The sequence below is a fragment of the Glycine max genome, chromosome 15, assembly GCF_000004515.6.
Source record: "Glycine max cultivar Williams 82 chromosome 15, Glycine_max_v4.0, whole genome shotgun sequence".
Lineage (NCBI taxonomy): Eukaryota > Viridiplantae > Streptophyta > Magnoliopsida > Fabales > Fabaceae > Glycine > Glycine max.
This window is the reverse complement of record NC_038251.2, coordinates 7708590-7734724: the sequence shown is the minus strand read 5'-3', so window position 1 is coordinate 7734724 and position 26135 is coordinate 7708590. Positions and strand designations below refer to the sequence as shown.

At 30.9% G+C, this 26135-nt stretch overlaps 2 protein-coding genes across 3 annotated transcripts; both read right to left on the bottom strand.

Annotated features, from left to right (window-relative positions):
• Positions 1-364: 364 nt before the first annotated feature.
• Positions 365-5045, bottom strand: LOC100820441 (sugar transporter ERD6-like 16). Its single transcript, XM_003547174.5, has 18 exons — positions 4564-5045; positions 4244-4306; positions 4061-4150; positions 3635-3694; positions 3478-3543; positions 3259-3324; positions 3085-3160; positions 2932-2996; positions 2697-2789; positions 2494-2574; positions 2318-2402; positions 2163-2209; positions 2013-2075; positions 1858-1917; positions 1700-1753; positions 1532-1591; positions 893-1007; positions 365-790 (listed from the first exon to the last, which is right to left on the bottom strand). Exons 1-18 carry the CDS (start codon positions 4744-4746, stop codon positions 669-671), a joined length of 1449 nt encoding a protein of 482 aa, XP_003547222.2. The 5' UTR covers positions 4747-5045; the 3' UTR covers positions 365-668.
• A 6183-nt stretch (positions 5046-11228) lies between these two features.
• Positions 11229-19237, bottom strand: LOC100819905 (squamosa promoter-binding-like protein 7). Of its 2 annotated transcripts, XM_006597487.3 has the most exons (11): positions 18510-19205; positions 18171-18349; positions 17971-18018; positions 17762-17928; positions 17608-17682; positions 17393-17500; positions 16905-17019; positions 16344-16479; positions 14545-14707; positions 13154-13723; positions 11229-11774 (listed from the first exon to the last, which is right to left on the bottom strand). In XM_006597487.3, exons 1-11 carry the CDS (start codon positions 18992-18994, stop codon positions 11487-11489), a joined length of 2334 nt encoding a protein of 777 aa, XP_006597550.1. In that variant the 5' UTR covers positions 18995-19205; the 3' UTR covers positions 11229-11486. The 2 variants fall into 2 exon arrangements, with proteins under 2 accessions (XP_006597550.1, XP_003547221.1); XM_003547173.4 differs by having other exon boundaries at positions 17762-18018; positions 18510-19237.
• Positions 19238-26135: the final 6898 nt, after the last annotated feature.

The window sequence follows — 26135 nt, the reverse complement described above, 5'->3', positions numbered from 1 at the left end:
ATTTTTTTACTGAGAAAAACTTGTTAAATATGACTTTCTTTTTGTATTAGTTGATTGTCTAGAAATACGCTAAATTTAAATTGAATATGTGTGTGTGTATATATAAAGAAAATTAATTTTTTTATGTATCTGTAATAATTATCATTCATTAAGAAAATAAAGCAAATTAATGATGAAGAGCTTGGATAGTTCTTAAATTTAAATGGTCATGTCAGTATTGCAACAAGAAGAAAAACACTCAAATAATCACATAATTGATAACCTTCTCTCTCTTTTTCCCTTTAATTCGTGAAATTTCATAGAACCTCAACACGTCTCTATCTACCTGTTCAAAGTTCGAACTACATGGATGGCATCAAGAAGCTTACGTGAATTTTTCCAATCAATTGATTAGTCACAAAGCTGAAGCTACACCTGGATTACTTTTTGTAAAGTAAACAACAAATCCATTACAAAACCGGAAGAGGCAGAGGCAGAGTGTTACAGAATGATTTTTTTCTTATCAAATAAGCTAATAATACATTGTTATTATTATTATACTACAACAAAAAAATGGATATGGCAGCATTATGTTATTTAATGCCTTGACGGTCCTAAATGGATCTAAAAGAATTTGAAAAATGATGGTAATGATTTGACAGGGTCCTGCGAGTGCGTTTTTTTCTCTTTTATCTCTGTGAACTAAGGCAAGCCTGGATCTCTTCCAAAGTTTTTCCTTTGGTTTCTGGGACTAATTTTGCTACAAATAGAATAGTTAAGAGGGAACATCCAGCATACAAAAACAATGTACCTGTCCAAAAATAAAACAATATAAGTACATTTCACTAATTGTAGTCATATGGGCACAAGAATGCTAATTAACTGTGTTTCTATAATAATATTGTGTGCTTACCAGGAGAACTCCAGCTCATGAGAAAGTTGAAAGTATATGAAACTACCCAAGCTCCTAGCCAAGCCACCAAAACCACCAAGCTTCCAGCAGTCCCCTTCAAATGTAAGGGAAATATCTGAAGTATGAAAAGTAATATTAGATACACCATACATTTCTTTGATTGGTCAGAAATGCTAGCAACACACTATTTTGGACACATTCTCTCTAATTAGTTAAAATTTATTAGAAATCACAAAATTGTAAGTCTCATATCTTATTAAGCAAACCTTTCCATAATTTTGTAGTTTTCAATAAATTTTACTTAAGTGTGTATAACAATATGTTACAAACACTCTTCTTCTTTGATTCCTACCATCAATGCTTCCTATTTCCTTTTTCCAGAAGCTCAAGGACAGGAAAAGAAAATAACCCTTCATTTTTTAATTGCTGGCCTTTACTTCAACTATTTTCTTTGAAGGGGCCTTGTATATGAGGAACAAGAGTAGCTCCATTTAGCAATCTCAGGCATTTTTATTGGAAAACAAAAGCTTAAAATGTTGCATCTCTTTTTTGAAACAAATATTGATAGCTTCAATTTCAATGTTGACTAGCTTTTCTTTATGCCTATAGCTATAATTTTTGGTGCCAAATGATACATACCTCAGACATTATCACCCATGGAACTGATCCGAGACCAATCGAAAATGCTGCTATGTAGATCTGATAACAATAAGATTCAAAAGATAGGAGAATTTCAGGTCAAACTAGAATTTGAGAAGGGGGTGGAGGGTTGTAACTTGTAAATGAATGTTGCACAAGAAAACTCACCAACACGCCAGCAACTGCTAATATAGGTACCCACTCAAGCAATAAGTTTTGGTCCTGATCCATCAAGTCATATGGGCGAATTTTAGAATAAAGACACACACATTCACACAATTTATGGAGAAAATATTCTACATTTTTTATACTAATTTAAGACTTGCCTTGAGAAAGAAAGCAATGCCAGCAATCAAGCAACCTAAGAATGTCCCAGCTGCAGAAACCTGCATGTATACAAGAATTTTTGTTGAGCATCAAAGTTCTTATTCCACATACTTTAAGTTGACCTTGATAGATAAGGGCTTGCAAATAGATTTACCATTACAAGAGGTCTTCTTCCAGACTTATCCATCAAAATGGCTCCCGATAAGGTAAATGGAATCTGTCATTCATTGTAACAGATGAAATTCAGACAGAATAATGTGGTCACATGATTAATTTATGAGAAATCAGTACAGAGATAAACTACTTGTATACAAGCATATGCTATGGTACCAGCTTTTCCTGAAGAAAGTCCTGCAAATTCAACATTTATAGAAGAATAAATATGACAGACAGAACAAAGAGGTCTTTTTTTATTTTCCAAAATCAGCATGCATGTATGATGTATCTCTTCTCACTTACCAGCTGCTACAAAAATCTCTGCTGTGTAGAATCCTATGCCATTAATTCCAACAGATTGTTGACATGCCATTAACCCGACCCCAATCTGAAATTGTGACAATAACATAATTTAGATCTTTTGATTAATTTTGTGCGTTGTCATTGAATTTCTGCTAGAGAAGTGTGTTGTTACTTACAACTACAGAGCGCACATATTTGCTTTGGAGCAAATCCAACAGCTTAGTCTTAGGAAGGCTTTCAAGAGTTTCAATATAATCCTATTTTATGGGGGGGGGGGGGGGGGGGGGAATAAGTCAGCTCAGGTCATCAAACATATCAAATTGTTTTCAAATTTCTTTGGAGGTTTTCAATTATTCAGTTAAGAGAGCTTGGAAAGTACCAGAATTTCAGCAGCTTCATCAGAAATATCAGCATGTTTACCCCGAAGTCTACTTAAAGCTAGTTGAAATTCTTTTTCGCGGCCAACCTTTGCCTAAAAAAAATACATATATACATGCATATTAAATTTCATTCGAATATTCCTTTTATACTTATATAGTCATATACCTTCAAGAAGAAATAAAAGGAGCATTTGGTCCTTAGATAATGATTCTAGCTCAATAATTAGTGCTTACCAGCCATCTGGGGGATTCGGGGATAAAGCACAAACCAACCAGCAAGCAAATGCAAGGCACTAGCCCTTCAAAATTCAAACCAAGCCAATTGTTATACCTTTCTACATATCCAAAATTTGTTACCGTTCAAAACTAATGTTATTATGTACTTACCCGCTAGTGCTAGTTCTCTCCAATTTATTACACTTCCTAGTAAGAATGAGACTGACCCTCCAGTAACAATCAAAAGCTGCAAAAAAATCAGTCAAAACCAAAATTCAACTCAATTATACTTAAACTTTTAATTAAAGAAAAAAATACGATAGTTCTTAATTAATATTCCCTCACCTGATTTGTTGTTGCTAGTCCTCCTCGAAGATTTTTGGGTGCTATTTCTGCTATATATACAGGAACCTGTTCCATTTTGCTGATTGCTGTTAGACATATATTATAGCAAAGAGGCAACATATAAATAAATTAAGATATATGTATATATAAGTTACACGGCATGTGCCTAAACTTCATGAATGAAAATAAATAAAAGACTTGATTATCAAAATTAGTTACCACGTAAGAGATAACTCCTATGCCGTACCCTGTGAAAAATCTTCCCATGTCAAGGGAGTAAGAACCCTGCAGTAGACAGAATAGCATAAGTGAACCTATTTTGTATTCTGTAACAACTTTTTTTGGTAAGAACACATATTGTGCAGAAGATGAACACCTTTGAGAAGAAGACGGCTAACCATCCAGTAATGCAGAATCCTGTTGAAATCCTCATAGCCTGTTTCCCATGAAAAGTAAGAGTTTAATTAATATATATGGCATGTATAAAAGCTTTTACTGTGTGATAAGAAATCATTAGTGGTATCTATTTTAAAATAATTATTGGAAAAGCTAACAAACTTATAATAGATAATTTGTAATGAGATAATAGTCTAAAGGGTAGAAGACCTTTGTACTGTCTGTATATGTATTATTTATTCAAAATGTAATAATTAACATGGAAAGACATAATACATGGTTCAGAATATTGAACAATTCTTGCGTGAACTTACTATATATACAGGTACAACCAATTAAAAGCTGAAGATAATGTTAAATAACTTGGATATAGATTTTATTTATTAGGCATGTAGACTTCACATACCCCTTTCCGGCCAATGAAATCTGTAATCCGCCCGCTTGTTATAGCTCCAAGCATTGCACCAATGGTCACTAATGAACCAAACATGGAAAACTACCAATCCAAAATTTAAAAAAAAAAAAAAATCAGAAGAGAGAGTATTATATATAAATGTGAATGAGGAGGGAAAACTAGAATAATACTTACCTCAGCAAGAGATAGATTAAGATCTGCTCTGATAGCCGCTTGAGTGGGTGCTGAATATCCCACCTACCAAAATTAATAGTAACTTCAGCTTAACATAGATAAGGTGAAAACCTTTTTTTCTGTATATTTGGCGTGATATTTGGTTTGGTTCCTAACCCAGAAAACAAACACATGTATTGAACTGTATTTTCAGAATGTTTCTTTCTTAAGCCATACACCGAATTTTTCACTTTCCATAGTTTTGTCATTGAAAACATATACAAGACAACGTAGACTCTGAGGCAGTTATAATGTTCATGTGCTTAATTAAGGGTACTTACACAAGTTCCAAATGTGAAAGAACCACAAACAGCAACAAGTGTGCTAAGAAAAACCATTCCAATGGATCCATTTTCCACACTCTTATCTGATCCAACTTCTTCACAAGCAGCAGCCTCCTCTGGTTGAATGAAGGGCTGTTGCAAATATCCACTCTCCACATCCTTGTGCTGCTCAATTGCCATTTTCTTAAATAGCTAGAAAAATGGCCTCAAAGAGAAAGTGACAACACAATAGCAACACTAGAATAATTAGAGAGCAATATGTTATGTTGTGAAAGGAGGACATGCAAAACCATGCTATGTTGGAGGATACTTATATTGCATTCATTTTGAGCCAATGTTAATTTCCAATGTTGCCCTGATACTTTTCAATAGGAAATAAGAGGGAATTAAGGGTATGGCATATGGTAATATGAACAAGCATGTGTGTCAAATTAGACATGTGTAAATAGCATGTGGGAATGAAGCTGTTACTGATGTGGCTACTACAAAAGAGGCCAATGTAGACCCTCTAGTCTCCTTAGAGTAATGGATTAGAAGGACCAAGTTGTTGTTTTTTTGGTAAACAAGTTGCAAGGGGATGGTGTGGCCAGTGCATGATTGTCCTTTGTTTATTCATCTCACCTTACGTGGCTCCTACTCGTATGGGAGCTATATATCAATATAATATGCTTGTCATATTAGGCTGCAGACTTTAGAAATTAGAATCCATTCCATATTTCCATGGTTTTGGGTCTAATTACAATGATTGGCCAACATGCATGGAATTGCGTGAGGCTGGATCTGTGTTTTCTTCCTTCAACAATCGTATCGTATATGCAAGATTAAAATATATTTTTTATCTCTAATAAATATTTATATTTTATATTTATTTTTTGATAAAAAAATTTTATTGAATTTCTAATAAAATAATATTTTTATTTTTTATTTTTGACATTTTTTTATTCAATAATAAATTAATCAATTTTGTATTTATTCTTTGATAATTTTTTTATTTATTATTAGTTTTTTTCAAAGAAACTAATAATAAATAAAAAATTATTAATTTATCAGGTTTAAAAAAGTGCAAAGGACAAAAATAAATTTTGTTTTATCAAGAAGCAAAAACAAAAAAATAATTTATTAAAAAACAAACTCAAAATTTAAATATTTATTAAGAATTATAGACATATTTTAACTTATATTTAATTATCCAGTAAATAATTTGTAGACAATCCAACACAACAAACATTCTCTTGATATTCATTTCTTTTTTATTAGACTTTTCTTTTCTACATTGCATCACCTAACATATTTACATTTGTTTTTCTTCTATATTATTTTGCTATCAGATTGTTTACTAGCAGGGGGGGTGTCCATACACCAGTTTCCTTGATTAATTATATTCTATATATTTAATATTTTCCCACTATTAATTTCTTTTTATTTCACTTCGTTTTCTTATTATTTATTTTTTTTGTATTATTTTAAATCATTATAATATATCTCTCTCTTTATTTCTTCTTTCTACACCTCAAAGGATGTACAACAATGATTTTTCTTAATCTGTCTTATGCACTCCATTTATATGTCACCTCATGAAATTTTGTTATATAAAGTTCGACGAAAAATGTCTAACCAGTTTAAGTGGCTGTTAGATGTTAAATAATTCTGTACGAAAAAAATTATACGGACCACGGAGTACAACAAAATTATCGGCATATGTCACTGTCCGTCTTATGATTGTTTGATCTTGATTGAATCGAGTCTCCGGCTAAAAAAGTACAATATAATCTTGATTGAATCATTTACACAAACTAACTAAAATATTCTAAAGAAAAACTATTTATTCTCAATTTATCTATATGATTAATTTAGCTTCAAATTTTAAGAATGCCCATTGAATACACAACTCATGCATGGTAATTTATTTACTTTATCAAAATTTATCAAAATTTAACTTCACTTCAGATAAGAAAATTTTAAAACTAAACCATGTTCTACCTTGGAGGTGTGTCAACTATGAATTTTGATCAAAATTGACTCTTTAAGTTGATCTAAACAAGTCATAGATCAAAACAATATTAATAACAGAATGGGAAAACAAAAACAAATTAATATAGCCGACCTACATCAAGTTTATGGCTTTTCTAACCCTTTCTGTTGTTTGCTAGAGAGCAAAGGTTATATATATATAAAACATATATGACAGCAAAGGAACCTTATCAATATCTGGCCTATTGTTTTCATGCTTTGTTCAGTCAAGCCTCCGGTGCCAGCTGCTTGATTACGGTATCCCAAGAAGATTTGATTTCTCAATGTTAGGGCAAACAATAGCATCATTTTGAGAATACTTCTTTTTAAGAAGAATTTAAATTTTCATTAAAAAAAATAATTAATGCTAATGAAAATTTATTTTGAAATTTGGTACACTATTAAGAAGAGTTTTTTTAACCGTAAGAATAAAAGACAGTATTAATAAATTTAAAATAATCAATCGAATTAAACTCCCTGGATTACAAGAGTGGTTTGTCTTGATTCAAATAGTTTAATTTAATATTTTTTTCTTCAATTTTAAAAGTTTTAATTTATTTATAATTATTTAAATGAAATATTTATTATTAATCATGAAAATAAATATTATTTTCTTTATTTTTTTATTTATAATTTATACTTAAATTAAAAATATTCGTGCAATGCAAGAAAACTCTTGTTAGTTTTAGATGATATTTCCTTGCTTATATTTAAAATAGTAGTAGTACACAGTTAAGGTTACTTTTATTTATCAAGCTCAGTTTATATTATTATGCATTTCTGGATATAAGATAGAGTCTCGTATCAACTCTACCAAATTAAATTAATAGTATATATAATTAAGCTGTAGGTGAGTCATGAACTTTTGGCATAAATGAATAACATAAATAGGAGTATGTAGAGGATCATTGAATTTGCACGTCTAGCTAGCAGGGTCCTTATCTACTTTGGAGCCTCTTAATTTCCTTTTTCTCTCCCTCCCTTCCAATATAAGAAGAAAGACTCCATGCGTGCTATCCAATCATTTCGCCGCTAATCCTAAATTCCTAATAGGTTAAGAATTTTTTAACGGTTAATTAATTAAGGTTAGTCTTCAACAAGGCCGATCATGAGATTTTATGAGGCCTGGACGAAATATTAAATTAAGTTATTTTATATTTAAGCATTTAAAAATAAACATATAATTTCATAAAAAAATATCTGATTTTACTAAATAAATGATATGATTTTAATAAATTTGAAAGAGATATATCATAATTTTTTATTTAATTTACTCTTATGTTATCATTTATTATTCAGTTTAAAGCAGGAAGCAAGTGTCTCTTAATTCTCATTTGCACAAAAGGTAAGAAACATTTGATTTAAAAGAAACCATATTTTATTCTTAAAACTTATTCACACTTCTCTCAAATTTTATCAATTTTGGGTAAGGTTGTATGTAATTTGTCTGATTTTTTAAATTTCAATTTATTTATATATTTATAAAATGTTAATTATATTTATAATTTAATTTTTTTATATTTAGTCTCACAAAGAAAATTTTATGATTCTATTATTATCTTCTAATATCATTTTATATTAAAGCTTACATATATTTTATTCTTTATTAGTATACTAATTTTAATTTTATTTCTTTTATAATTTTATTTTTTGTGTTTTATCTTGTTAAAAAATATTTTAAATCTATTATCATAGATCAGTCACATGTTATATTTTAATTTGAATAAAAAAAGACATAAAATAAAACAAAAACTTCAATTTATTTATAAAAATAATATATATAGAATAATAAAAAAATTATTACAAGACTTAATTTTGTTTAAAAAAAAATTGAACTTCTTTTAGTCATGCGTTCAGTGTTGTTGCACCTAAGGACGACGGTTAGGACGGACCCGGTTTTGAATAATTCTTTTAAAAAAAAGACTGTTATGATATATATATTCTATCAATGAAAAGCTGATGTAAACGGAAGAAAACAACTATTAAAAGTGTCCTTTAAATTAATCTTTACGTGATGTGTTTCAAAGCTTCACAAAATAGGTGGAAGTTTTGTCCAGGATATTTGCATAGTCTTCTTCCTAACATGCACGTTTTTCAGCCTAGCTAGGCCTAGGACTGGTCAACGGTAATGGATCTAGTTGTCCCTCAACAATTAATATTATTGTATTATTGAACGCGTAATATACAATGTCTGATTTGCTATTGCTTCCAATAACTAAGTCTTTGTATACGTAGGCATGCTGCCAAATCATTGAAACATTATAATAACTAATCAGTGAAAAATAAGAAAATTAAACTAGGATGTTACATGGAGACAGCTGAAAGTAACATCTCTCTCTCTATGGGAGTGGAACATGTTACCAATAACATATCAACTTGTAATTAATATATTAATTATTATAATTACGGGGATATAAGATTCTCTAGTGATTAAAAAAGATAAAGGAAAAAGAGATTATAAGTTTAAATCTTTTAACTAATATTTTTAATAAAATTAATAAATTAATATTTGTCAATAAAAAATTATTAAAATTAACATGAACTAGTAATACGATATAGAAAGTAATAAGTTGATAACTTATATGTTAGTATTATCAAGTTGTAATTAGTATTAATTATTATAATTAGTATTCCAAGTTGGTACTAATTAATTATATAGAAAGTGACATCTCCCTACTCTGATTTGTTACCAATAATTAATACGATATATGGAGACAGCTGAAAGTAACATATCGTCTTAATTATTATATTTAAATTTTTGTTAAACAAATATTGCATTAACAAAAAAATCTTAATACATAACATTTTTAATTAATAATGACATTTTCTGTAATAGAGTAGACTTTATCTCTCAAGAATAATAAGGAATATGCGCATTGAAATTAAGATGAACACTATGGAGACAAGATCGAGAAAGTGATAAGAAGGTCATGATCGAAGTGATTAAAAGTCTTGCTTTCATGAGAACAGCTTACTTGAAGCACATATAATTTTCTATTTTTGACCTATAAATAGCATAAAATGTCATTAATTATTTTTTAAAATAATATTTAACAACGAACTAATTAATGTCTTGTCAAACTAGATTAATATAGTTATTTAGCCACCTTCCACTGATGGAGTTTATTCTGCGAAAACTGCCTACAAGTGGCTCTCTTCTACTCTTTCCACCAATGATAAATGTCCCAGAAAATATCAATTTTTTTCCCACTAACATGTTTTGTGTTTTTAGGCATCTGTCTTTGGATGCCAATTGTTGCAGGTGCGGCTTATTTCCATTATAATCTCTACCATGGTTTGAAGATCGCAAGGCACAATTTGTGAATCTGATTCACAATTCACTTTGAGTGGGAGGTTTTTTTTTGGTTAAATATTAATTGTTAGTTTTTAGTTGGTGGAAAAAATTCAATCGGCGATCTTTCCTTCTTAACCACCCCATCAATCTTATATCTTCCAACCTTGAGTGGGAGGTGAAGTTTGTTCATGCGAGAGAATGTGTGGACTGGCTTGCTAAGTAGGGAACTCTTCTCATGAGGATTTGAAGATTTTTTAATCTTGACCTTCTCCTTTGTATCAAGTTTATCTTGCTATGTAATGGGTGTAACCACCCAGAGAATCTAGTCTCTTTCTTTTGTCTGTTTTTTCTTTCCCACTAATCAAAAGAATATTCACATAGGCACATGCACCCAATAATACACACGATAAGTGCTAAATTAGATCTTCAAAATATTGAGAACATCAATCTGGTTAGTGGAAGTTAGGAAATGAGAACTATGAATTATCAGTGGTGAGAAAAGCATAAATACGTGAAAATAAAATATATATAAAAAAAAATACTAATTGCCTTCCTTCTTCTTCTATCGTCGTTTTACCTTTTGAAAAACTTAAATCAAGAATCATTTATAATTTAATCTAATTTGATTTAAATCATAAATATTAGTAATAGTACCAATAGCAGCATATCATAAAAGAACTTAGTTCTGGTATTTGAGATGTATAATCGATTGATTATTTTATTTAATTCTTTGTATAGTTGTAACTTGTGAGATTTTTGCCATGTTATATAAATATCTTGACAGTATTCAATGGGAAAATCCATTTTTATAGTTAGAGTGAATAATTTAAAACAGATCATAATTCATAATGGTGAAAGCGGAGTTGAATGTTGATGTACAAAAGTACAAACATCACAATGTGGCCTTGCCTCACACAATCGTCCACTCCAACATTACAAGCGGTGCCTGGGGCTTAATTTTTCACTTCATGTATTGTGCCTCTTATTCCACTCCCCTCTCGTCTGATATTCTTACCTTCTTCTCTCTTATATGTACACTTCATTTCTTATTTTTTTTCATTTTATTTGGGCTATAATAGACAATGGACTAAATGCCTACACACATCTTTCTAATTTAACAACAGTTTTACTTTCATATTATAAAAAATATTCCATAGTACTATATATTATTATATCGAATTTAACCTGATTTATCAAACTCGGCCACTTAAGAGTTAAAAATGAATTGAATTTAAAACTAAAAAGTAAACTTATTTTTTAATTGATTAATTCAGAAAATGAGCCACACTTATTCTTGAAGTCTAGTCAGGATTATAATATAATGATAACAAGAATTACACGTTTCTAGAGAGAACTCTGGCATAAAAACCCAATTGTAATAATATAATGATAACAGGAATTACAAACTTTAACTATAATGATCAGACTCGTTGCAGTCACATCACAGCACCTGTAACTGCAAGTCCCTCTGGACATCCGATAAAATTGGTAATGCACAAATTAGCAACCTTGGATTAAGCTTCCAATGTAATAAACTATCTAATTATCCCCATAACACCATTTTATTTAGTGTTACAACAAATATGTACCAACTAGAAGACAAATGCAAAAAATACTAATAGTTAAACAAGCACCTTCTAACCGATACTGCTAACTCACTAACCCTACCAGGATGAAGGACGGCAACACATACCCCAAGACAAACAGCAACCGAAACAATCACAAAAATAGCTGGTCGAGAGGTCAAGAATCCCCTGCCCAAACATCGACGCCCATATCTTTCAGGCAACTCTTCCACGCTCATTATAATATCCCTCTTCAAAAGTGGTATTCTTTCCGTTTTGTCATTAGAAGTTGGACTTTTCAGTACTCCCCACTTCTCATCTGTTCTCGACAGGATACCCTGAAAAACAAATATCCATGTAGAAAAAGCATGTTAAATGCTATAGCAGTGTCACTAGATCTTACAAACTATCTGAAGTTATAAAACGAGAATACTACGTAGGGGATATCCAAACTGCAGGATAAATTAAAACACAAAAAGGAATTGCTGGGAGCTTGGATGTTAACATCAGAAGAACTAAACCAATGAAACTAAATTCTAATATTTATAAATAAAAACATACTCCAAGTTCAGCTAGAAGATAAGAAATTCAGGATAAATAGATAATAATAGGGTGTAATGCAATAAATTAAACATAATCACCAAGACAACTCTTCTTATTGTGACTATCTTAGTGTGCGTCCACCCCAACGTCTATATAAAGGATTACGGATGGGAAATATCGAAACTGTCCTTTCCAGCAGTATTGCTACTGTCTTTTTTGCAGCTTTTGTCGTTGCTAGAACTATGTGGTATGGTTCAGTTACAACCCCCATTGAATTATTTGGTCCACATAAGTATAGGTATAACCTTTCACTTAATACTATAAACCTAAAGTTCAAGCATATGAGGATGCATTAATCGAGGATACATGACAGAAGGAATTAATCCTTTCATTTACAAATTTCACCTTCAGCAGGCGTGGGTTTTTTCCACTTTTTTACCGGTTTCGGTAAAAAAAATAGAATCAAATCGCACCATCTCTATAATAAGTGAATGCCCTTTTTTCTCCCGAAGATATCGCAATTATTTGTAATAAGATATTGGCTACAATTGAAAAGGTTTTATCAATAAAATTTTCATTTATCTGAGATCTAGGTATAGGTAAAAATCCATTCTATAATTTAATGAATTATTGTGTGAGAAATAAATCCCACAAAATAACCATAACAAAAGAAATGGTAACTATTGATTGCTTCTATTATTTCAATGGGTAACCCTAACTCCTACTTCTTTCCCTTACTTTTTTTTATAGGTATACTCTTTCCCTTTTTATTCAATCTTACCCCTGCTTCCCAATTTGAATGTGTTAACAACTTCCTTCTGTCTAACAATCATTGCGACCTCTCTAATAATATCTTAAATACAAGTGTATTAGTGAAATCTGCACATAAACACTTCAATTGCTAAGTTCCAAGTTATCACATTTCACTCAATTTTAAACTGACAAGAGCTCTAACAAATTGATTGTCGTTGCCACCAGTTTAGAGAACAAGAGTTAGACAGCTTATATCAACACCGGATGCATCAACTTTATTTTCCATTAAGTGGCAAGAAAATGCCAATAAAGTAAAATAAAGTTATAAAGCATGTAACTCTAAAACTTCAAAATTTCAAAATGTGTTCATATTTCATCATCATCAGGGAGAAAACTAGGAAAGAAAATTAATAGTCCTAACCTGGCTGTTAATTGCAACTGATAGCATGTTATCTTGGGAGCAGCCCTGAGCAAGTTTAAAGCCTTCCATTTCAGAGTGCACAATTATACTTCTACTTTGCTGATGTTTCTGACATATGACATTACTAGCATTATGTATGTGATTCAGGAGTTGCGTTATGTCAACATCACTTGTCCTATTAATTACAACATTGTTGGATTCCACGCTCTCTGTCAAGATTATCAAATTTGGTAATATTTTTCCCAAAATAATTGTTGAATCATTGCATATCAGAAAATCCAACAAATGGCAATATCTTTGAATTTGTGAAGCTGTCATCACTCTGTCAAAATTTTCTGAAGTGGTGTCCTTAAGCAACCATGCTATATCTACAAGGAAGTCTGATGATGATGTGTGACTAAGTGCAAAAGTTTCACATGAGCTGCAGATAGAACCACCAGATGCAGACTGGAATTGTTTAGAAAGGAGAGAAACATCTAATTTTTGCTGCAGTGTCTTCATTTCAGTACAAATTTCTTTGTCCCCAATGAGTACAGGAATGAAGTTTGATAAACCAGATTCATTCTCCACCTGCAAAAAGCAAAAGGAATGCAATAAGACACAAGGGGTAAGAAATATGAATTAGCATAAAAGCAACAATTTTTAATTTTTTTTTTTTTAAAAAAAAGATCTTTCATACTGATGTGAAGCATTTATAAATGAAACTTAATCAAACTTGTAAATGGACTGACAATCAATGTTGTATTAAACCAAAAGATACAGACAATTTATCTTAATTTGAAGCTATTATCATCAAGAGACATGCCTAATTAATAAATAAAGCATTAGTACAATTCAGTACTGGATTCCAAAGCTCAAAGTCAATAACTCTCCTAACCACTGCAGCCATTAGTTACAGAGCCTACTTACATAAATTACATGTACTTCGGACAAGAACCGGTCTAACAAAAAGAACCAACAGGGTAACAGTGCTGAATCAAATACCAGGGAATGACTTTCTAAGAATGATATGCTACCACAGTTTTGCATGCTCGTTTTGGAGATCTTCTGATGTCTTCAAATTTAGTTATCAGAAATATAAACAAGCACAAAATAAATAAATAAAGAAAGAAAGAAAAATATTACCAATCAAAAATGGCACACAAATTATATGATCTGGTTAAGCTCAAAGTACTCAAATGTGGTCATTAAAAATTATATTTTCATTAATTTGTTTGATGAGTCTCTAGCACAAGCATATGTGTGCGTACAACACGTTTAACAGGCCTGGAAGTAATTACGATCAACATCAGGTGTTCCCAAAGTATAAGCAAAGAAACACAGCAGTAAGCAAATAAAACATCCAGGTCAAAGCATAGTTAAAGGAAACAGAACTATAGGTCAATTATTACCTCAATAAATGCAGGCCCAAAGAGACTTTCCTCTGTATGAGGAACATATATCTTGTATAACTGATTGTCAAAAGCACACGAAATATTGTCTTCAGTCCAGCTATGTGGAGATGGCACACAATACTCACATTTCAGATACTTTCCAGAAAATGATACAAGAAGCCTGTCATGATTACCACCTCAATACAGTCAGAAACACATTGACAAGGGAACCAGAATCAAAACTAGCTGTACAAAGATGACATTTGAAAATTATATCAACTGAAATAAAAGAAAGTATAAAGCATGATCAATTTGATATTACATTAGATATGCTAACAGCAATGAGATTGGAGAAAGACAAAAAAAACTAATAAAGTTAGTGCCACATATGATGTACATTTACCATGCTCTTGGGCTAAACCACATAAGGAACTTAGATTCCAAAATAAAATAAATTTAGGGATGTAAATGAGCTTAGCTATTCCTGAACTATTCAAACTCAACTTATTAAATGCTCAATCAAGCTCATTTGTTTAATTAAATAAACAAAGTGAAGCTTGGAAATAGGCTCAATTATTTAAATGAGTCAAGTTCAAGCATTACAAGCTCAACATTAATGGCCCACGGATAGCTCATTTATTTAAATTGATAGTGAAGATTTTACTAGCCTTTGTTATTTATATATTCATTATGAAAATATGTAGAACTTTGTTGCAAGCTTTTTTTTTTATCATTAGTTCGCACATGCCAGGTTTTACAGCCCAGTAAACCCATTTCAGCCCAAAAAACAATAACACAAGCCATATTTCTTCTTTAGTTGACCAAATTCCCTCACCTAAACTCTCGTGCCCCCTATTCTTTTGTGAAATTAATCCTTGGCTCCATCTCTTTCACTCACACTTCATCTCAAACCCACTCCATCTCGTTCTCTCTCTTTCATCTCTCTCATTCTCTGTTTGCTGCAACTGCAAAGCTTGTGGTTTCTCTTGTTCTGTTTGTTGTTTGCTGCTGCTGCAACTCCCATCTCTCTCGTTTTGCTTGCTGCAACTGCAGTACTCTAGTGGGTTTTTTCAAAGTGGCTTCTCTGTTTGCTGCAACTACAAAGCTTGTGGGTTCTCTGTTCGTTCCTCTCATCTCTGTGATTCTCTTTTATTTTCTTATAAGAGTGTTTTATAACTTCGTTATTCTTTGCTCTGCTTCTGTTATCCTACTTGTCAGATTGCTGCACTTGGACTGTTTTGTACTTATGATTGGTTTATGTATGACTTAGTTGTTTTACTTATGATTTTGAATTTAAGTTTTGTTCTGATTGTGTCGTGTCCGGTGTCCGTGTCAGTGTCGGTGCTTCATAGCTTCTAACAACATAAAACAGTCTCTCTTTAACCATGATGAGATAATCGCAAGAAATGGTTACATTATGAATTATGAATATTTTTTTTTATCAGCATGAATTATGAATATAAAGCCAAATCAATCATAAAACAGTATATAGGAGAAAAACAACATTACATGTCTTCTTTGCCAACAACCAATTACATGTGAACCCAAAGTTCCTTTCGAAGTTTAAAGATTCTTGTTTATGGGACACAAAATACTTAGATTTCAGGTTCAATAAGATCTAAGGATGCTCCAAACCCTCTACCATAATATTACACATCTCCCGCTCTCTTTTTGCTTATGGATGCTTACCCCAACTTCAACATTGCTAAAAACAGATATAATGCACATATGCAGACAAACATGCTTATGTTATGTCTATTATAAAAATAAATGCAACAAAGAACTGGTTTAAATTATTAGAGGTGACAATTACCTACCGAAACTTAGGCTGCAGTAAGTTACTTCCACAAGCAACAAACTCCATAGGTTTGCCAGCCTCAAAGTATGTGGGATGAACATAGTGAAGCCTCGGTGCCAGCATGTTAACTTCAACTTTTGTCACAGAAGTTCCATCTGTAACCATAGAAATGTGCTTGTTGAAATGATAGAGTTCAGGTATAGAGGGAAAAAAACATGAAGATACAAAGACTGAATATATGAAAATTGATATTGACTTGATACGATACGATGTGTTACAATATGATACAAAACATAAAGCAATAACCTCTATTTACATTAATACTAGATCATAATCCTAACTAAATAAGGAAACAAATCATGAAATATTAATAAATAGGGAAACTAATCCAATAGAAACTTGTTATTGTTTAATTTGTTTTGGAAAAATTAGAACATAATGCACATCTCCAAGATGGAGGATAAATACCCTACAAAACCATTAATATTGTCACAAGGATCAAGGTATAAAATACTAAAAGTGAGTAAGCCAAAAAGAAGATATATAACGCATACATAATGAACACAAAACAGCAAAAAACCTTTCATAACACGGAAGATCATGTCATTCAGATGAACTAATGCGGTGCCTCTTCCAGACAGCATCTTTCCAGGAGCAACAAAATCGTGCACATACTCCAAAGAGTCTTTCAATAACTGGTTGGTCCATAAAAGAGAAAGAAAAAATGAAATCAGGAGAAAAAAAGTTAACAAATCAAAGTCCGTAAAAACTTGAAAAATGAGGGAAAGCAAATTTTCTTCTATTTTAGTTGAAGTATCAAGTTCTAGAATCATCAAATTAAAAGAGGGAATATGTATCAGATGGTATATAGTAAATACTAATTAGTAGATTAGAGCACAAATAAGCATCTCAATCAGCAAAATTTAGCAAAAACTGCCCAGAATAATGAGCAGAACAAAGAACCATACAGTTTATTAGTCCAATATTGTGGCAGGTAACTGGTAATAAGACCACTTAACCATGACACAAGAACCACATAATGTAAAGAACATCAAGTTGAACCCTTACAGTTATCCACATAATGTTAGGCATTGCAATAAAAACTGTCAGGATCGTACACCCAGGGCGGATATATCCTTCCAATTCTACAGGCATATTTGCCAACCATTGGAATATCTGCACAAATGCAATTGGCTGCCTGTTAATCAGTTACATACATGTACATAGCAGAAGATCTTGCCACTATTCAAATACTAAACTGCAATAACAATGCTTTAAAATACTTGGTGTCGTAGCCTTCTAGGAAATTCTGCAGGATTCCAATCATAAAGCTTAAAAGAAATCCGACCTGTTTGGCACTACAAATGAACTTTCAATCAGCAAACACTAACCACGATTTCCTAATACATTTAATAACAAACAAAAAGGGCAACCCACCACAGACGAATAGGCATTCTTATTGTTGCAATACGAAGGTGAATTAGAAGTGTTCCCACTATTCACCCGCATTTCACCAGAAACAGCCAAAGACACAACACTGTCACTATTAATATTCTGTGCTTCGGGAGCCAAGCTGGGAATGGAGACCGGTTCATCTTCATGATCTGGAGCCAAGCTGGGAATGGAGACCGGTTCATCTTCATGATCTGGAGACACTCCTACGTCATTGACATCGGTACTCAAATTTGAACAATCTGCACGATTCGTACACAGCCAGTGAGCATTCTTGCAACACAAAAAACCAACTTTATCTAAACTACCACATCCATATGAAGAAAATAATGGAAAAGGGAGAAAAAATGAGACTATCAGCATGGCATAGTAATATCAAATACTGAAAATAAACCTTTTCCAGCTTCCACATGATAATTGTGTTCCTCATTTTGAGCAACAGGTTGAAGTAGTTCACTATGAGCAGCACCTCCAGAATCCGCCGGAGGCTTTCTTCTCCTTCTGGTATTATGCCGCTCCAACTTCCTTCTGCAGCTCCGTTTACCTTCGTCGAAATCCGACAAAACGTGAAACCTGCGAAGAAATTCGCATAGTTAACCGTCAATTCAACAACACAATCGCAAGGTAGCATTCAATTGAAGCACATCTAGAACAATAGAAGTAACTCAGCAGCGAAGTAATAATTGAATCAAATGACGGAAAAGAGAAGAAGAGAGTGAAACAAAAATCGCACTTTCCACACTGTTGGCAGTATCTCTTGGCCTCGTCGTTGAGCATAACGGTGGCGGCATTAGCGCAGCGCAAGCAAACCCTGTGTCGGCGGTGATACCCCTTGAGCTCTGAGATATCGGCTTCGCAGCCAGGGACCTGGCAGCGTGCGGACGCAGATGCACGCGCGGTGCGGGCGCGTTTCTTGACGGGCAAACCCTCGTCCTCGAGTTTCGCGTCGAGTTCGGGGCAGGCGCAGGGGACCCGACCCGCGAGGAAGTTGGAGCATGTCATCCTCGGGTCGCGCTTTCGGACCCTGTCGTTTTGAGAAATCTCGGGAGCGGCGGCGTCGTCGTCGTCGTTTAAGGGAAGAGGGAGAGAGTTACTGCTAGTAAAAATACCATCTTGGTCGTCGAGGTTGAAGTCGAGGAGGTAAGAGAAGTCCCAAATTGAGGAAGGGTCTTGGGCGTCGTCCATGGTGGGAGGAGGAGGGAGAGATTGGGGTTCCATGGAAAATTGGAAAGTGGAAACCCTAATTGAATCGGAATTGTGCTGTGGTTGGTGTCGTTTGTTAGGGGTGGTTGGATGTTTGGCGGAGAATGGAAGAAACAGCGTTGTTTCGTTCTCTCTCTCTGACTCTCGGGGTCTTCAACAACAGCGGAGCGATGATGGGTCATCGTGGCGACATTTGCAAGTTTACTCTCAACTACGCGCTCTCTTTCTTCTCTCACGCGCGCTTTATTTATTTCTCTATTATTTTTAAACTTTTTTTAATTTCTTGCTGTTATATAAAAGTATTATCAATTATTATAAACCACTACAACATTTTATTTTAACTTCTAATAATAATTATATCTTTTAAAACAAGTTGTATCCATATACAGGTACCTTCTAAGTTAAAGCTGGGAGTGTCTTTTTTGCGGTCTTTATATAGATTTTGATAATGATTTCTCCTATTAGTAAAGAATATCATTATTCTCAAATAAAGGTAAAAGGGATAGAAACAAATAAAAAAATAATTAAATGAGAAAAAATAATATTCAATAACCATGCAAGTGATATTGGATTATTTCCTTGAGGAAGGTAGTTTGAGTAATGTGGATATAAAAAATAATATAATTAAAAAAAATCATTAAAGATAATCAATTAGATTTAAGCTTAATCTTTAAGAAAACTAATGAAATTAAAATAGCAAAATTCATACTTAAAATGAGTAAAAGGAAAATATGTCTCTTAAAAAAAGGAAAATATGCATTTATTCTTTATAAATAGAAACAATAAATGGAAAAAGTGCACTCCCTTTTTAGAGGGTTGTTTTTAAATGATATTCAAACTCTTTGTAATATTTTTAAAATATATTGATAACAAGAATACCAAATCCTCTTTTAACATTAAAAAAAAAATGAAGTAAAGAGAAAAATGTAAGAAGTATAGGAAAAAAAACACACTAATGACCCATAAATTTTGTGAAATCACATTATTTTTTCGGTTTTTTTAACATTTACAATGTCCTTACTTTCTTCCTTGTAAAACAATGAAATTTTATATAATTTTATGGAACCTCAAAAATAATTAATATAATTTACTAAAAAATATATTTTACAATTAATATGCGGTAAAAATGTTGATATGTTTGGAACGCACAGAATATGTTTAAATAATTAAGCCATCAATATGGTCAATGCAGTATCACTCTCTCTATTAAATAAACTTTAAATTAATGTAATTATGTGAATAATCATTAAGGTATTAGAAATCATATTACATGGTGCTTTAAATATTGAAATAAACCGTATATCTATATAGATAGATGTAATTTGTTAATAATTAGAACTTTCTTTTTCTTAAAAAACAAAAAATAAAGTAAATAAAAATATTTGATAAAATCATAATTTCAATTCGATTATATAGATACATAGGAAAAAAAGAATATATAATAATCTGTTCCAAGTTCTAAATTATACTAAGTTTTAGAGAAAAAAAATATTTTAAAATATATGTTGTTTTACAAAGAGTAAAAAAATTGTACATTAATAAAAAAATTACACGATCATCTAATAACAACTCATCAATGTATAATAATTTTGTTAATTTTTAAAATAATTATCTTAAAGTATTTAAATGATAATTTGTAATTGAATGTCTCAATGCATAAACATGAAACTCGGAAAATCTTGCATTAAATATTTTTTTCAAGATTACTCTTAATCAATACTTAGTAATAGGAATATATAAAATAATAAATGAGTCGTTAACTAAATACATAACTAATACATTAAAAAATTAGTTATATTTTGTAATACTTGTTCATAACCTTAAACATTATATAATCTACAACAGATAAGCGGAGGGAGTATATAAAAAATATCGAAATAAATTATATCAACCCAAGGATTAAATTGATGGTTATTCAATATTATAGGGACTAGTTATATAATTTTATTAGTTAAAAAAATTCATTACTTAAAAACTAAATCAATGCTTTATACAACGCATGTCTGTTTCTATTCTCTCTAAATTGCAGAAAAAAGTTTTGTAAGTGCATCCTATTAGAGTAAAATTTATTACTTTGCAAATAACACTTGACTCAATAGATAAATAGATAAGAAAGGTAAAATTTATTAAAAGCTAAATGAGGGTATAACTATCATCATTTGGATATACTTTAGGAAAGTAACTAAATTTTAAAAAAATAAACTATTTAATTTAATTTTAAAAAATATATTAGTTTCAATCATATAAGTTTTTAGAATTTTTAGTGTAATTTTTTGTCCACACCACATTTATTTTTCAGTAAATATAATCATATTCCACCCAAATAAGATCATTATGGACAATAAGGATATTTTTTCAAATATTTAATACAATTATTTATGTCATCTCCAATAAAAGATGTTAGATGAGTTTCTAAGAATAAAAAAATTATTTTTATTATTGGAGCAAGTTCATTTGACATTATGCGTTTTATTTTCATCCTTCCAAATGGACCTAAGTGTCGATTTTTAAAATATTTATTATTTTAAATTTTTAGGAGATTATTAATTATTATTTGTTATTATATTTTTTATCTTTATCTATTTTTAATTGTTCTATATATTTATCATAAAATTTAAAATAAATAAATAAGAAAATAATTAATAAAGTAATATAAAAGGTATGCTAAATAATTAAATAAAGTTATAATAAAACTGTAAAAACAATCATTATATCTTTTAAATTTTATATCATAACTTCAGACCAATATATAGAAAACTTCAATAACAATCTCATTTCCTTCCCATTGAAACAAAATTATAAATGAAAGAGATAGAATGATAAGGTGGACGATCGTCATCAAAGGAATCTTTTGATTACATCCATTAAAACAATGAAGGACCATAGTTGTTGGTTGTTAAGTAACTCATCTTTCAAATTGCAAATCAAGTCAGACTCGGACAAATTGATGCCAGAGCATTGTCCCAATATTTTTCATGTGTAAAAAATAAACCAGTAAAATGGAAGGAAGAAGCTATTAGAATTCCCTAATCCATGACTGATCAAAATTATAAAGCTTATTAGCCTATTTGTTCGTGTTAATAAAAAAAAATGTTTAACTTTTTTATACTTAACATAATTTTTTAATAATTTAATTTCTTTCATAAAAAAAGTTATATTTTTTTAGAAGTTATATATAAAATTTTAAGGATGTTATATTATATATAAAATTTATAAAACATTAACTAAGCACAACTTTAATATTCAAGATATTCAAATATGAATGTTTCGCACTTGATTCCTTGAAAATAGAATTTCTTAAAGAATTTATAATTTCACTTCTGTACACATAGAATATAACACGTACCCTGATATATTTTCTGTCTAGAAACTAGAAAACACTATGTGTTGATTTATGTTCCATAGAAATTTTATTTGTTATTCTTTTTATTTTTATTTAAATTAATAATCTACCTTGCAAAATTTATATTCAAATATGTACTTTTAACATTCAATACCCAAGCATGCAACCTAAGGCAAATTTTATATTTAAATTGATATTTTTTATTTAAATTATTAATCTATCATGCAATTTTATCCAAACATCTCTAATTAGAGATAGTAACGAGTAAGATCACGTTGATTTTGAATTTAAAAAATTAGGTTTAATTGTATTTTGAGTCATGTTTATAATCATTTATCAAAATTGATCTCTCCTCTCAATTTTTTTTCTAGCAAATTTGGAACCCAACTAAGTTTAATTGTATAATTCTAATTCATTTGTCAACTTAACATCTAATATTTAGTAGAAATACTGAGGTGATACTTTATATTCACACATCATACGTAACAATTGATATAAATTTAAATTTTATTAAAATGAATATGAGCATTATTCTGCACCACAACACCAGCTACCAACTTAAGACTCAACATAATCATGATTCATGTGACTCATGGGCCAGTACAGTTATTACCCATACATCTCCTAACTGTTGCAATATATTTTAATTATGAGTGTTTAGAATCGAATGAAATCAAACATAAAATCGAAAAATCAAAAATCATTGAAAAATTGATGGTCATAAATTTGGTTTGGTTTTTTATTTTCCAAACCATGTGGTTGAGTTTGGTTTGTGGTTTGATAAGCAAAAATTCAATCAAATCAAATTGATACACAAATATCCCTAGATAAATGATTATCATTTAAATATTATTCAACTTGAAAACCAATTACTCTTTTACTTTAAAATTCAATTGTTGAAACTTTTGTTATTCATTTATACCATTGATTATTGAACTAGTATTTATTCAAGTTTTGTCTAATTAATAACAATTTTTTTTAGCATTTTTTGATACTTACTAGCATAGTTTTCAAAGTGTAAAAATTGAATCGAACCAAATCATAAAAGATTAATTTGAATTTCATAAATAATTTAAATTCAATCAAACAAAACTTGATTTTCTTGTTTGGATTGGACTAATTTTAAGCTAAGATCACATCAAATCACATTCTGAAACACCCCTAATTTCAATCCTAAATCCTAACATGCTAGTACCATGTTTCCTATATTCTTTTATCACTTGTCCTCTTCATGATCCCGCATCAAATCTTAATTTTGTTGTTCAAGAGTGTTTAAACATCCGTTGAAATCAATCTATCAACACACATAATTTTCGGGTTGAGTGCATCGAAAGTTATGAAACTTTCAAACAAAAAATACACAAAAATAATATGTAATGGGGGCAAATTGATCACATTGAGTTTCATTTACAAACTACTGTTCAATAAGGGTCCATTTTGAAACATATTGTGCAAGGGGTCTGTTTTGGTAAGTATTTCATCAGCACGATCAACGAATCCATCCACATGGCAGCTTGGAGTACATTTCGCCATTGGGGTTGGCGAAACAATCAGCATTTCGCCATCGGGGTTGGTAAAACAGGTTTGGAGTGCATTCATGTGACCATCCTCTGCATGTTTCGTTGGTGGTGTTAGCGAAACAAATTTGGAAAGATTAAAAAATCGTTTGTAATTATAAGATAATTGGTGCTAATAAATGTATTTATTTTATAGCATAATTGATGCTAAAATCGTTTAATCAAATCTCTTAATTGATGCTAATAAATACATTTACTTTTTTTAACATCAATTAATATTTTATTTTATAATTGAAAATGATTTTTAATCAAATCTCTCCTAATAAATACGATTTCAGCATCAAAAGGATGACGAAATCCACTCTCTGCACCTATTTCGCTAATGAGATGGCGAAATCTACTCTACCAAGCCTGTTTCGCCAACCCCAATGGCCAAATGCTGATTGTTTTGCCAACCCCAATGGCCAAATGCTGACTATTTTGCCAACCCCAATGGCGAAATGCACTCCAAGTTGCCACGTGGACGAATTCGCTGATCGTACTGGTGCAATGTTTACCAAAAAAAACCTCCCGCACAATATGTTTCAAAATGAACCCTTATTGAGAAATAGTTTATAAATAAAACTCAATGTGATCAATTTGCCTGTAACGGGAGCCACTATTGACCTCGATCACCCGATGAAAAGTCTTTTTTGCCCTCCTATCCGCGCTCCCCTTCCCTTCATGGCACCCCTCCTTCCCAACCTTCTCTTTCCCTTCTTTGCACACAAAACCCCACCCTTCGCATTCTTTTCTAACCCCTCACAACCCTCCTCCCTCCCTTCCCTTCCCAACCCTTCATCCTCTACCTGGACTAAACCCTTCTTCCTCTCCTTCCCAACTCACATCTCAAGTAGTGATTTTTCCCTCGCTATTTCTTATTCAATGGAATTGTTATTCCCTTGTATACTATTTATGATGGAATCATAATTTCGTTTTTTTTTCTTCTAAAAAAAATATGTAACCAAATTGAGATTTCCATTGTGTATTTTGACACAACGAAATCTCCATTCTATTGCATTTTTTTGGGGTTTATATATCTATAACATAATTATGATTCCATTAATTTTTTCACCTCAATAAAATCATGATTTCATCGTTCCATTGTGTTGTGAAAAAAATAACAACAAAATTACAATTACATAATATTAAAGGGGGTGTAAAAAAATATAACAGCAAAATCGTGATTTCGTTATTATATATGGAGTGATAAAAAAATATAGAATAAAATTATGATAATTTTTTTATATATTATATAATTGAATTATGATTATGTTATAATAAAGAGGATACGAAAATAATTTTGCAACAAAATCATGACTCTATTATATATTTTATTCAAATTCTCTGATAAGGATTTTTTTTTTGAATAAAAAAAGGGGTCTATCCCTTAGTAAGAGTCAAAAGTAATTGAAATGGGGTTAACAACAACCCCCCGTATGTGTCACCCACAAAATCCTGGCTTCGAAACTGGCCGTTTGGAAAATTATATGGGTAGCATTTGCGCTTTTGCATTTGGGAAGGGGATTTTATTTGCACCTTTCTTTTTCTCTTTCCACCTATCGTCTATTTTTTTTTTTCCGACAACATACTTCATGAAAATTAATTTTTGCAATATATTTAAAAAATATATGTTATGAAAATTAATTTCCGCAATGTAATTATCTATTAATATATTTTGAAAATCAGTTTTTGTAATGTAATCATTTTTATACATTACAAAAACTAGTTTTCATAATGTAAAAGCTAACATTATTAAAATTAATTTTTGTAATATATATATATATATATATATATAATATTACAGAAACTAATTCCTATGAAGGTGGCAGTGGTTATTTGATATTTCGAGATTTTATTCAAGTAGGTCATCAGCCGCCTATAATATTTTAACGATCATCAATTATGAACACCCCTGAGAATGATAACTTCTTTGAAAATTTCTATATTATATAATTCCTATGAAGGTGGCTTTCTCTTGGCAAATGAAAATGAACATGCTTTCATTTTTTTTTTTTTATAGAAATGAACATACTTCTTAGAAAGCTAAAGAAGGTAAGAGTGATTTCTTATTTTTTTTAGTTTGATATATTTGGCTTTAAAGTAATCAGGTGATATTAAAATTAATTAAATGAGATGATAGATGGAAAGAGAAAAAGAAAGGTGCAAATAAAATCCCCTTTAATTAATTTTAATATCACCTGATTAGCACTGTTTGAAGATTACAAAAATTAATTTTAATAATGTTAGCCATGCG